General features: G+C 40.5%; 1 protein-coding gene across 3 annotated transcripts in view; it reads right to left on the minus strand.

Annotated features, from left to right (window-relative positions):
• The window catches only part of NVL (nuclear VCP like), a 60,724-nt gene that overhangs the window by 32,573 nt on the left and 14,504 nt on the right, over positions 1-13,647 (minus strand). For all 3 annotated transcript variants that reach the window (XM_054393371.1, XM_054393388.1, XM_054393379.1), the window contains 8 exons: positions 12,697-12,814; positions 12,078-12,222; positions 9,213-9,444; positions 7,058-7,276; positions 5,865-5,969; positions 4,113-4,175; positions 1,646-1,765; positions 694-793 (listed from right to left, as the gene is read on the minus strand). In XM_054393371.1, coding sequence (XP_054249346.1) covers positions 694-793; positions 1,646-1,765; positions 4,113-4,175; positions 5,865-5,969; positions 7,058-7,276; positions 9,213-9,444; positions 12,078-12,222; positions 12,697-12,814 — 1,102 coding nt within the window. The remainder of the gene's footprint in view (positions 1-693; positions 794-1,645; positions 1,766-4,112; positions 4,176-5,864; positions 5,970-7,057; positions 7,277-9,212; positions 9,445-12,077; positions 12,223-12,696; positions 12,815-13,647) is intronic.

A 13,647-nucleotide genomic window follows, 5' to 3' on the forward strand; every position in this document is an offset into this window, starting at 1 on the left:
GAAAGAGGAGGGAGGGAAAGAGGAGGGAGGGAAAGAGGAGGGAGGGAAAGAGGAGGGAGGGAAAGAAGGTTGTAAACCCCACAATACTTGGTAGATGCCAGTGTTTAGCCTATTAACTAAGACGATGCTGCAGGAATTGGAAAAGCTGTGAAAAACCATGAAGAGCCAGCAAGCGAGCACGGGCAGCTGTTAATATCAAAGACTGACAGAACATGAAGTCCAGGAAGCAAAAGATAAGCAAATGGAAAAATGATTTAACATGAGGCAGATGCCTCAAGAGAAAAAAACCCACAAAATTAAATAGCAGAAAATTGTAAGGTTGCTTTGGACAGAAAATCAATGCAAGTAGCAATTAAAAAAACCCAACCCCCCAAAAAAACAATTTATGTCATAGTTATTTTTTGTTCTTTTATCTTCAAAGGAGATAATCCAAAATCCAATTAAGTCAAAGGTCTTTGAAGGCATTTTACAGCAATGGTATCACGTGCTAATTAAGACATTTTAAAGAGGTTGCTGTCACAAGAACAGTGGAACAGATTAACTGATAGAAAAAGGTCTGGATTTGAGGAGATGCTCTAATTAAAAGTATAGAAAAAGCTAGTTACAGAATTCAAATACTTAAGAAAAGATGATTTTATTGCAAGAGAAGCAAGGATATCCAGTTTCCCTTGTTTATGATTTCTTTTTTCTTACCTGGCCTGTTTGTGGCAGCCATAATGAAAACCTGCTGACGATTCTCCAGACCATCCATCTCTGTGAGTAACTGGTTAACAACTCGGACACTGGCTCCTGACTTTAAGAGGAGGAATTTGTCAACAAAATTGAGGAAACAATAGCAATGTGAACATTTCAAAGTAGAAGAAACAAAGATCTATTAGCTCCTTGCCCTGCAATACTACTCAATGTTTCTTTGTCACACTTTCAATGTAGCTGCACTCTGGGTTTCTACTATCATATTCTTAGTGTGTTTCCAACCCAAATTCATGCTGCTTGAAAACCTGCCACACATTTTAACATATGGCAAACTTTTTCTTTCCCATTAAAAATACAGGAATTGCTTAAAGAAATACATACCAGCAACAGAATAAGAGGACACAGTCTCAAGCTGCGCTAGGGGAAGTTTAGGCTCGAGGTGGGGAGAAAGTTCTTCACAGAAAGAGTAATTGGCCATTGGAATGTGCTGCCCAGGGAGGTGGTGGAGTCACCCTCCCCGGAGGTGTTAAAAAAAAGATTGGATGTGGCACTTGGAGCCATGGTTTAGTTGTCAGGAGGTGTTAGGTATTAGGTAATAGGTTGGACTTGATGGTCTTTTCCAACCTGGTTGATTCTGTGATATTCATAGATACTTCATAGATATTTATACTAATCATTTGTGCATCCACAAGAACATGCAGAACTTCTCAATATTCAGGTTTTGAACAAAACCTTAAGTTTTTAAGGCCAGGCTGGATGGGGCTTTGAGCAACCTGACCTAGTGGGAGGTGTCCCTGCCTATGGCAGGGGGGTTGGAACTAGATGATGCTTGAGGACCCTTCCAACCCTGACAATTCTATGATTGTATGATTCTACTCCTGTTACCAGCACAAGGCCATAAAAACTGCAACTGAGATAATTTACATATGGGTATATTTTCAGACAGACTTACTTCACGGTCAGACCTCCGAGGGCACAAAGCATCAACTTCATCAAAAAATATGACACAAGGGGCTGAATTCCTGGCACGCTGGAATACCTGACGTACAGCACGTTCACTTTCACCAACATACTAAAGCAAAGGACAAATCACAGTCAGGCATGAAAGTTTTGCTTGGAAAAAAAAATAAATAAATTCAGTTTTAAACACCATTTGACATGCTTTGCAACCTGCTAACTAGCTTACTTCTGACAACAGTTTATTACATCTATTTCAACACAGATCTGGCCTAGAATGTTGTGGTGAATGGGGTTAAATCCACTTAGCAGCCAGTTAGAAGTGGTGTTGCCCACGGCTCAGTACTGGGGCAAGTTTTGTTTAATATCTTTATCAGTGACCTGGATGAGGGAATTGAGTGCACCCTCAGATGACACTAAGCTGGGAGGGGATGTTGATCTGCTTGAGGGGAGGAAGGCTCTGCAAAGGAAACTGGGCAGGCTGCATTGATGGGCCGAGGTTAGTTGTATGAGGTTTAACAAAGCCAAGTGCAGGGTCCTGCGCTTGGGTCTCAACAAACCCTTGAATGCTCCAGGCCGAGGGCAGAATAGCAGGAAAATTACTCATCATAAAAGGACCTGCAGGCACTGGTTGACAGCTGGCTGAACATGAGCCAGCAGTGTGCCCAGGTGGCCAAGAAAGCCAACAGCATCCTGGCCTGGATCAGGGGTAGGGAAATGATCGTGTCCCTGTACTCATCATTGGTGAGGCCACTCCTCAAATGCTGGGTTCAGGTTTGGGCCCCCAGTACAAGGAAGACATTGAGGTGCTGGAGTATGTCCAGAGAAGGGCAAAAAGCTGGTGAAGGATCTGGACAACAGGCCTTGTGAGGAGTGACTGAGGGAACTAGAGTTGTTTAGTCTGAAGAGCAGGCTGAAGGGAACTCACTGCTCTCTCCAACTATCTGAAAGGTTGTAATGAGGTGTGGGTCACACTCTTCGCCCTAGTATCAGGTGACAGAATGAGAGGAAATGGCCTGAAATTGTGCCAGGGGAGGTTTAGGTTGGGTATTAGGAAAAATTTCTTTACTGAAAGAGCAATCGGGCATTGGAACAGGCTGCCCAGGGAGGTGGTGGAGTCCCTGGAGGTGTTCAAGAAATGTGTGGACATGGCACTCTGGGACATGGTTTAATGGCAATGGTGGTCTTAGGTTGAAGGTTGGACTTGACCTTAGAGGTCTTTTCCAACTGAAACAATTCTATGATTCCAAGATTTACATGACAACTACTTGTCACTAGCTCACTTTTGACAGTCTGCAGTGTACTCAGATTTTAATAGAATTCCTACTCTCTGGAAGCATCTAAATCTAACTTGCCATCATTCTGCTGATGAGAATTAACAAACAGCATCATCATTAGTGACCCTGTTGTTCTTCGGTTGTCAAAAGTAAACCCAGTGAGCAACTGGAACAAAATGAACATCTTAAGTTCATGCAGTAGTTGCCTGAAGTCAGGGATTTAGTGGTAGGGAACTGAATAGTAAGTCAGAATTTCACTTTGAATGAATTGCAGGGCTGGGGATTGCTAAGTTGCAAATGCAAACACATCACTTTTTCCAAACAAGTATTTTTTGCTAGAATTTATGTCATAACACAGTCTCAGAATCACAACAAGCCATTTTCTCTTTACTCCACAAAGAAGAGGCGTTCCTCACTAATTCAGAGTTACATATCCTGCCTGTATCAGTACTTGAAGTACAGATAGAAAATAAATGTTTAGGAAAAGAATAACCCAACCCAGTATTTTAGTTTTAGCTTCCACATTATTGATGAACAAGTAACCGCCATGGTCTTCCAAGATGTGGGTTGCAGCTGCCTTGCTCAGTTCAACTCACTCTTAACTCTAAAAGGAATCACTAGTTATATCACAACATTTCTGAGTCCAGTGCCTAAAAAAACCTCAGACTATCCTCTTTTATCTGTTAAGATTTAAAATCTTAAAAAAAAATAAAAATCACTTTGATCACCTAAAAAAATACCTTGTTTTTCAGTGTTTCAATGTTGCACTAAGAAGCTAAAATGACAGGCAAAACACATTTCTGAATTTGAAAGCTGAAAGTTTCTGTTTGCTTAATGAAAGCTGCTGATTTGCAGTTACTCCTCATCAGCCATTCTCACTGTAGATTTGAATTTTTGTTCTTTTTCCTGCCCTACATAAAAGCAATGATGTGTGTAGATGGTCATTTAGAAACCCTACTTCAGCCAAGAAGGCTCCGTCTGCTAAGTAATTTAAACCACTTAAACTAGCCAGATAGCTCTTTCCTTTTTCCATGAACAATTTCACTGCTGAAAATTTTAGGCAGAGGTTAAATAAAGCAACTTCAGTGCAGCAGTACCAGTTGTGTAATTATCAGGAATTCTGCTTGCCCCATGTGTTGGACAAGAATTCCATAAATAACAAAGACCACAATGATTAATGCCTACCATATTTAGCAGTTCAGGACCTTTCACGGATATGAAGTTCAGTCCAGATTCATTTGCCACAGCCTATCAAAGTAGGAAAGAGACATATAAACCACACATTTTTTTATGTTTTCTTTGGTTTTGGGCATGGAGCAATAAACAAACTTATGGGAGAGAACATAGTTATCAACTCTTCATGAAACACAGAAAAGAGTACAAAGTATAGTTATATGCAGTTAAGAGTGAAAGAGAAGCAGAGCATTTAGCAAGGTGTTCTCTCCTTAATGAGGCAGTGTTCCAGATACACATCCCCACCCACCTCCCCCATATTAGCTGAAGAAAACACAATAATTAGTGGGAGTTAAAGAGATATTCAGTTACATGAGACCATTTGAAGACAAAGATGAATGACAATCTAGAAATTTGCATGACTATCTGCATTTATATGGGGAGGCCATAAGAAAGTGAAATACTTGAGGAGAAGGATAACAAAAAGTATTTTCAGTAAATGTAATAAATAAAAATACTTAAATATAATAGAGTGTAGACTACTTCAAAATATATATATGTACACACACAACAATATAATTTAGTTACAGTGAAATACGCTTTAAATTGTGCCAGGGCAGGTTTAGGTTGGATATTATGAAAAATTTCTTTACTGAAAGAGTGATCAGGTGTAGTAACAGGCTGCCCAGGGAGGTGGTGGAGTCACCATACCTGGAGGCATTCAAGAAATGTGTGGACATGGCACTTCAGGACATGGTTTAATGTCCATGGTGGTCTTAGGTTGACCGTTGGACTTGATAATCTTAGAGGTATTTTCCAACCAAAACAATTCTGTGATTCTGTAAGTGGTTATCTAATGGAGTTTCTTCCCATCTTTGCTATTTTCTTCTTAATAAACTTAATTCCTTCAAGTTTCACTCAGGGTTCTCAGGGTTCGAGCCCCATGTTGGGTGCCAAAATTAATTTGTAGTGTGGTGGGCTGAAATTCCCCTCCCACAATAACAACTCCAGACTAGCTCAGTTCAGAAGCAAAAGAAGCTGTATTTTAGAAGCAAAACTACAATCTATAATGAAATGCAATGAATATGTACAAACATACACTATTCACAACATTTACAAATATGTACAATTAACAGAAAAACACAACAAAAGCCCCCTGGCCCCAGAGGGGCCCTGCCTCTTTTTCCCTCCCTTCCCTCTTCCCAGAGCTAGCAGGCAAAGGGGAAGAAAGCCAAGAAGCAGAGAGGTTGTTAAACTTAGCTTCTCAAGGTCAGTATGCCAGTATGTTATCTGCCAAGCCAAGTGCAGAAGAGAAACACAGACTGCCCAGCAAACACCAGACAGACTGACTGACTGAGAGACTGCCTGTACTTTGTTCTGAGTACTGACTCTTAAACATTTCTATCTCTCCAATGGAAGTATTTAGAGTAATTATTATTTCTCTTTCTTACATCCAGTAGTGATTTATTTACATTCTTTCACCTTTCTGCTCGAACTTTGTGAAGAAAAAGGTAAGGCATAACCTTAAAACCATCACAAAGTTTTGCCGTAATTCCCTCTCGATGCAAGTAAAATTGTAACTTTTTTATGAGACTAAGAAAAATCAAATAACTTTAGCACAGAGCCCCAGATTTAGTTTTCTGATGAGAAGTGATGCAAAAGCCCAACTTCTGGCAGTGTCATCCAGACTCAGTCATTCCTACGAAAACATCCACTTCAAGAAGATTCTCCAGTAGTTTTAAACATGTTTAGAAAATGTATTACCTTAGCTAACAGTGTTTTGCCACACCCAGGAGGCCCTGCAAGTAGGACACCAGCTGGAGTAGTCAGGCCCAGGGCTTTAAACTGCTCTGGATTTCGCACAGGTGCCTGTAAAAGCAATTATCAGTTATCTGTGACAAAATGCTAACATAAAACTTTCCATTTCAGTTACAGCCAGATGAAGCAATCATTCATAAATGAGTTCTTTATTCCTATTCTTTATGGGCTTAAAAAAAAAAAAAACAACAAACCAACCAACCAGCCAATCAGCATCTTATTATCTTGCACTGCTAAGTATCCCAAATGGGGATAAGAATCATTATTCAGAGGCAAAGATTTTCTTTACCTAAATTATCATCTTAAGGTGTTAGCAGTGAGAATCTCTCTCTGGGATTGAGAGGGCAGTAAGGCTGCTAACCTTCCAGCTACATAGTCTCAAATTCTTTGTGTGGCTATTGCACAACTGAAGTTATTGGTATAAAACTTTTAAAATACTTAAGATTCAGCAAAAACAAACACACTGAAAACTGAAAGACTGAATATGGTATGTGAAATAGAGAGTCCAGTGCAGGGCCACTAAGATGCTGAGGGCACCTGGACATCTGTCATCTGAGGAAACGCTGAGAGACCTGGGGCTGCTTAGCTTGCAGAAGAGAAGGATGAGGGGGGTCTTAGTAATGCTTACAAATATCTAAGGGGTAGGTGTCAGGAAGATGGGGCCAGACCTTTCTCAGTACTCCCCAGTGACAGGACAAGATGTAATGGACATAAACTTGAACATAAGGAGGAAATTCTTTACTTTGAGGGCAGCAGAGCACTGGAACAGGCTGCCCAGAGGTGGTAGAGTCTCCATCACTGGAGACTTTCAAAGCCTGTCTGGACATGTTCCTATGTGATCTGCTTCAGGTGATCCTGCTCTGGCAGGGGGGGTTGGACTCAATCATCCTCAGAGGTCCCTTCCAACCCCTGCCATTCTGTGATTCTGTGAAATGTTAAGTACATGCACAAGACTTGTAACAAATTTTGAAGCAAATTACAGAAGCCTGACTATTTTAAATTAAGATGTTGTAAAAGTTAAAGTTGGTAGCATGTTAGAACTCATGGGCAGCACATTATACCTTAAACATATTAAAACCCAAACAAGATTAGTTTTATTTCCAGTCCAAAACATCTTTGAAAGTAAGGTTAATTGATACCAATATTGCCATAGTCAGCTCCTCCCGAACGTCCTCCAGGGCTCCGATGTCTGCCCATGTCACATCAGGAATTGTGACAAAGCCTTCTCTCTTGGCAGAGGGTTGCACCGATGACAGTGCAACAATAAAATCATTCATCTCAATGCAGAGCTTCTGCAGCTGCTCCTCAGGCAAGGGGTCCTGCTTCTTCAGCAAATCCAGAAGTCTCTGCAATTCGTCCTTTGAGTACATGGAAAGGGAGAGAAAAAGATTATGTACTGGATTACATTAAGAGCCCTTCTTCTTTTAAAGGCTTTTGCAAAGCAGTATTTTCTTCAACTGCAATATTAATTACTATAAAAGGAATTATTATATACAATGCACATAAAATACAGAAAATAACATTAAAAATTAACATAAGTGATAAAAATGTTTCAGGAAAGCACTGTGCCCATTTATCCTTTGTGAAAACACTGAGCTGAGAGACTACAGTCTTCATTTAGATGTTACAGAGACAGACCTAGCACATGTACTTTGTCTTCATTTTGTCTTCCTACTGCTTCTCTCACACTGATTTGGAGAAAGTTCTTTCTGTGTTGAAATTTCCAAAATACATATTTATTGTATGTATCTAATTTTTTTGAATAAGAAATTGGTCTCCAGACAAAGCAAAAAAAACCTCTCCTGAACAGCACAATTTCAGTACACACATACAATTTTATTCAACAAAATCTGACTTCAAGTCATCAGTACAGTTCTTCAGGCTGGTTAGACCTGATAAAGTTTGGGCAAACAGAATAGAGACACAAAGTAATGCTTTTCAGCACTGTTTCATCTTGCAGACCACAGCACCACAGATAAGTAGGTCCCAGTTTCCCTTATCAGCTCTTTACTGAGGAAACTATCCAAGAAAATAAATGATCGAAGAACTTTATACCTTAAATGTAATCCAGCATAATACAGAATGGCAGTATCAAAGCAAACTGATATTGTGCCACATGTAAAGCTATACCAGGAGTTTCATTGTAAGACAGAGGTAGAACAAAACACAGAATTAAAAGAAAACCCTCCGTTAAGTTCCCACATTCTTCCCACAGCAGTGTATGGGAAGAGTATCACTTGCTATTTGTGGCAACCAAGACAGCTCTACAACTGAACACAAAGCAATAGAAGTGCTGTAAGCCTTCCCTCCTTAACAGAACCATTGAGAGAACCTCTGAAATAGCAAAGACCATTGAATTTGTTTACTTGAATTGTGTGAATGATTTTTAACAGTTTTGTATGCTTATTTTTCCATTTGTAAACATAATAAAAGGGGTTTAACGACAATACCATGTATTAGAGTATGTCAACCTCCCGCCAGCTATCCAAATACGGCTCTGTTAGGATTAGACTTCCTCATTTTCAATATCCCCTTTGATCATGGTGATGTTGATAAAACTACCTGCCCCTCCCTGCTTTCTTTTAGCTCCATCAGGCCCCAGGAAACACTGGAAGGCATGAAGTTTGACTCTGTTACCCTAACACAAAGTCTCACTACAGCTTTTTACACTACTTTTTGTCAATTACAATAACAGTTTTCTTTGACAGTCCTTCTAAAACCAGAATCTGAGTACAACGTGGATTTAAAATCACTTTATTTCTCCAGAGAAATCTTTAGGAAGCCTACACATAATGTAGGCATACACTCCAGATTTTGAGAAGCAGGGCCAAGAATTTCTATACTAAGACTGACTTTGGCTAACTGTAACTATATCAGGTCAAGAGGAGCCTAAGGCATTACAACAGTTATTTCACTGAGGGCACAGCAAACAGCCTGGTCAAAACCTCAGTGCAAGTCTGGTATTTTTAAAATTCTCCTAGAGGTGATACGCTTTGGACAAGAGATATAGCCACTATTTTAACCTCTGGTCTGCTAGAAAACAACACAAAAAAGAACAAAAAGGAAAAATCCAAGGATACGGACTACTCTTTGTATAAAATATTAACACTATTTTTAGAAAGCGTGGGGTTTGGAAGCCACTTATTCAGACCCATTAAATGGGCCATAGGGAGTTAAGCTTCTGGATTAGGAGCTGATATTCCTAAATCTGAATTTAATATTACATTGACCACAGATTGTTCAAGGAACAAATACCTTAGGAGGAAGTTCTAGTTGTCTGGTATCCTCTTCTACCATGATGTCTGTTTCTATTCCCATGCTTTCTTCAGCTGTGTTTCCTTCACTGTGTATGCGTTTCCTTTCCTGCTTCTCCGACTTTATGAGGACCCTGTTCACTGTGCACATAGCTGCCTCACGACAAAGTGCCATCAGATCAGCACCAACATAACCCGGAGTCAGCCGTGCTAAATGCTTAAATTCAAAGGACTCTGGCAGCTTAAGTTTTCGACACAAAGTCTCAAGAATCCTAATCAAGAAGGGAGAAAGAACAACAAAATAAAGATGAAGCTGTGGCTTTTTAGATTTCCCTATGAAAGCAAACAGCACTGATTTAAGGTCTATTTCAGTCTGCATGAACTGACATACAGTAAGAATAGTTTTCACTTAACTAGGGAGAAACCAACAAAACAATGCTATGTATTTCCTTTCAGTTTTTAAAACAAACAACAGCATCAACTTGACCCTCTACTCTGCCCTCGCGAGACCACAGATGCAGTATTGTGTCCACTTCGGGGCTCCACAGTTCAAGAGGGACAGGAATACGCTAGAGAGCATCCAACGGAGGGCTGCAAGGATGATTAAGGGACTGGAACATGTCTGATGAGGAAAGGCTGAGAGACCGGGGACTGATAAGTCTGGAGAAGACTGAGAGGAGATCTTACTAATGTTTATAAATATCTGAAAGGAGCACATTAAGAAGAAGGGGCCAGTCTCTTTTCAGTGGTGTCCTGTGATAGGACAAGGGGCAATGGACACAAACTGGGACACAGGAAGTTCCACCTCAGCATGAGGAAAAATCTCTTTACTGTGAGGGTGATGGAGAATTGGAACAGGCTGCCTAGAGAGGTTGTGGAATCTTCTTCTCCAGAGACTTTCAAGATCCATCTGGATGCATTCCTGTGTGACCTGCCCAAGGTGATGCTGCTATGGCAGGGGGGTTGTATTTGATGATTTCTGGAGGTCCATTCCAACCCCTACCATTTCATGATTCTGTGAACCAGGTAACGTCAATCAGTGAGTAAAAGCTAGTTTAGGTGAATCTAAATATTACAGACTTTTTAAACCTTAATTTGATTCCAAATTGACAGAGTAGACCACACACCCAAGAGGAACCCAATTACTACAAGGCTGTAGATCTGGAAAAAGAATAAAAAAAAAAAAAAACAAAAAAACCAACAAACCAAAGTGGAGGCACAGCCAGAAGTGAGCAGAGGGGGAAGGACAGAATAGCAGTCGGTAAGTAGTGATGACAACACACAGGCGGGTGTGTGATGGTTTGAAACTGCCTTTTTAATTTTTCTTCTCAAAGTTCAAGCAGAGAAAGCTAAAGAGTGTAAATAAGTCACTATTTGGTGTAAGAAAGCAAAATAATGACTGTTCTAAAGACTTCCATTGGATAGACAGAAATGTTTAAGAACCACTACTCAAAACAGAGTCGGGGCAGTGAGAGTGGGGAGTTCCTTCCTTGCCTGGCTGCTGCCTCTTCTTCTCTTCTGGCTGGAGATAACACTGACCTTGGCGAGCTAAGTTAACAGCCTCTTTGCTTTTAGCTAACTCTGCTTTCTGCCAGGGAGGTCTGGGGGGCAGGAGGCCCCTGGGAGAGAGGCCTCTTGGGAAAAGTCCCCTTTCGAGGGAAGCAAAGGGAGCTTGGTTGTGCTTTTCTGTTGATTGTATATATTTGTAAATGTTGTGAATTCTGTATATTTGTACATATTCATTGCATTTCATCATAGATTGTAGATCTGCTCTAAATACAGCTTTCATTTGCTTTCCAGACTGAGCTAGCCTGGTTATTGTTGTTGTGGGGGGAATTTCAGCTCACAATGATACACAGGTGTCCCTGCTCATGGCAGGGGGCTTGGAACAGATGATGTCTGAAGTCCCTTCCATCCTAAGCTGTTCTGCAATTTCATGAACACAAAGTGAGCCATGCTGCAAGCAGAATAGTTTGCCTTTTTTGTTTTTCTTCAAACCTAGAAATAAGATTACTTGAGCTAGAAGGAACTTATCCTTTAACCTTTATTTCCTTCCTGTAACAAGATAGGCCACAGTTGTTTGCAGACTTTCCTTCCTGTGCTTTCTGCTGTTGTGGGTATGAGTAGCAGTTCCTTTTTAATTAAAAAAGCAGAAACTTTTCTTTTTTAAAAAAACAGTCATGGATCTTTGGAGTAAAAAGGGCCAGTTACACAAACCAGGATGACTGCAGCTCAGCTAATGCCTGGACTGGTATATTTCCATAAGGAATGGAGTAGAAGAATCTAGGCCTATTGCTTAAGGTATGTGCTTGGGGGAATGAACAAACAAGCTATACTTAATTCATGTTCCTAATGTAATAGTTACATGGGAGGACCAAAGACACAATTTTAACTTCCTGAACAACAGAAAAGATGTATTTGATTCCATCAGCCATACTGCTAAGCCACTTGAAAACCCATAAATGTATTGCTAAAATAAAATTTGCACACAAGAAAGGAAATTACCCCAAAGGCAGACACAGCTACCAAGACAAAAAGTAGATACATACTTAATGTCTTCACTTTTTAGGCGTGCTGATTCATAGGCACATACAGGCACAAACATGGCTAAACACAATAAACTACTTTCATAGAATCATATTGTTGTTTGGGTTGGAAAGGACCTTTAAAGGTCATCTAGTCAAACCCCACAGCAGGTCATCCAGTCAAACCTTCAACTAGACCAGGTGCAGAGTCTGCATCCTGTAACTTTTTGCTTTTGAGAAAGCATCTAAGCATCAGCTGGCTCCTGGCAGCAAATGGCCATGATGTTGTCCTTACTTTCCTTAAATTTGTATGTCAACTAATGTATTATTTCTTCCTTTATTAATTAATCAAAAATAAGCTTAAACTTTACGACACATACTTTTCTCTTGCTTGTTCACCCGGGATCCCTAAACAAATTTCCCGATCAAATCTCCCAGCTCGCCTCAGTGCAGGGTCCAGTGAGTCAGGTCTGTTGGTTGCTCCGATAACAAGGACCTGGGTAGTGACAGCCACACTATTCAAGTCTAAAGAAAGGAAGGAAGAAAGGAAGGAAGGAAGTTAGTATTCATATTTACCATCTCAACTTTGCTCTGGTATCTATGGGACTTTGGTTCTGAAAGCAGCAGAGAAAAAAAATAACCAACAGGCACACTAAACTGCTGTTCATCCTTTATTTCTGCTACCTAGAATTTGCATTTTGCAGAATCAGGCAAAAATAGCATTTCAAATTACATTTGACGTGTTTTCCCATTGTATCTCCTTAGATAAACAGACAGGTTTCTATAATGCTGTACAGACCACTGCCAAAACAATGTAGTAACATCTTCTCAAATTCATTAAAATCTTCCCACCACCATCCCCAGGTAAATTGTGCCAAAATATGAAAAATTATTACCACTATCTCCACTAAAGTACCCACAAGCCTCTATTGAAGGAAAGCAAACAGTGAGTAGAATAATGAGAAAGTTTAGCTTAGCACAGCTGCCCCTGAAACTGACCGTCCATGCAAGTTAGGAACTGAGCAACAATTCTCCGCTCCATGTCCTTCGATGCCACTTCTCTCTTTGGGGTGATTGCATCAATCTCGTCAATGAAAAGGACACATGGTGCACTGGACTAGCAACAAGAAGTATTAATAATTACAGAATTGTAGTGACAGTGGATTATGAAAGACATTTTTCAGATTTTCTGTAACTATTACTGCAAGTCAACCTATCCTGGAACAATTCTATTAACCACTTTGAGTGCCACCAGACTACAAAACTGTGTTTAGCTGAGGCTATGCTAAGGAATGAGATTAAAAATGTCTCTATGTCTAAAATGTATATATTTCTCTGCATTCCTTTATCCTGGCCTGGATCAGGAATGGTGTGGCCAGCAGGAGTAAGGAAGTGATTGTGACTCTGTACTTGGAACTGGTGAGGCCGCACCTCATATACTGGGTTCAGTTTTGGGCCCCTCACTAGAAGAAAGACATTGAGGTGCTGGAGTGTGTCCAGAGAAGGCAACAAAGCCAGTGAAGGGTCTGGAGAATAGGTCTGGGGAGGAGTGGCTGAGGGAACTGGAATTGTTTAGTCTGGAGAAGAGGGGAGATCTCATTGCTCCCTACAACTCCCTGAAAAGAGGTCGTAGTGAGGTGGTGGTTGGTCTCTTCTCCCTAGTATCAGGTGATAGAACAAGAGCAAATGGCCTGAAATTGTGCCTGAGTATATAGGTTATAGGTTATGAGGTATAAACTGCGCCATCTAGTGGCCGTTCATTTTTCTGCTGGCAGAGAGAAAAAGCTCTGAAGAGTCACAGAATCATAGAATGGTAGGGGATGGAAGAGACCTATGAAGATTGTCTAGTCCAATCCACCTGTAAAAGCAGGATCACCTAAGGCAAATCACACCGGAATGCATCCAAACAGGTTTTAAAAGTCTCTAGGGGAGCAGACTCCACAACCTCTC

Source organism: Indicator indicator, chromosome 2 (assembly GCF_027791375.1).
Source record: "Indicator indicator isolate 239-I01 chromosome 2, UM_Iind_1.1, whole genome shotgun sequence".
NCBI lineage: Eukaryota > Metazoa > Chordata > Aves > Piciformes > Indicatoridae > Indicator > Indicator indicator.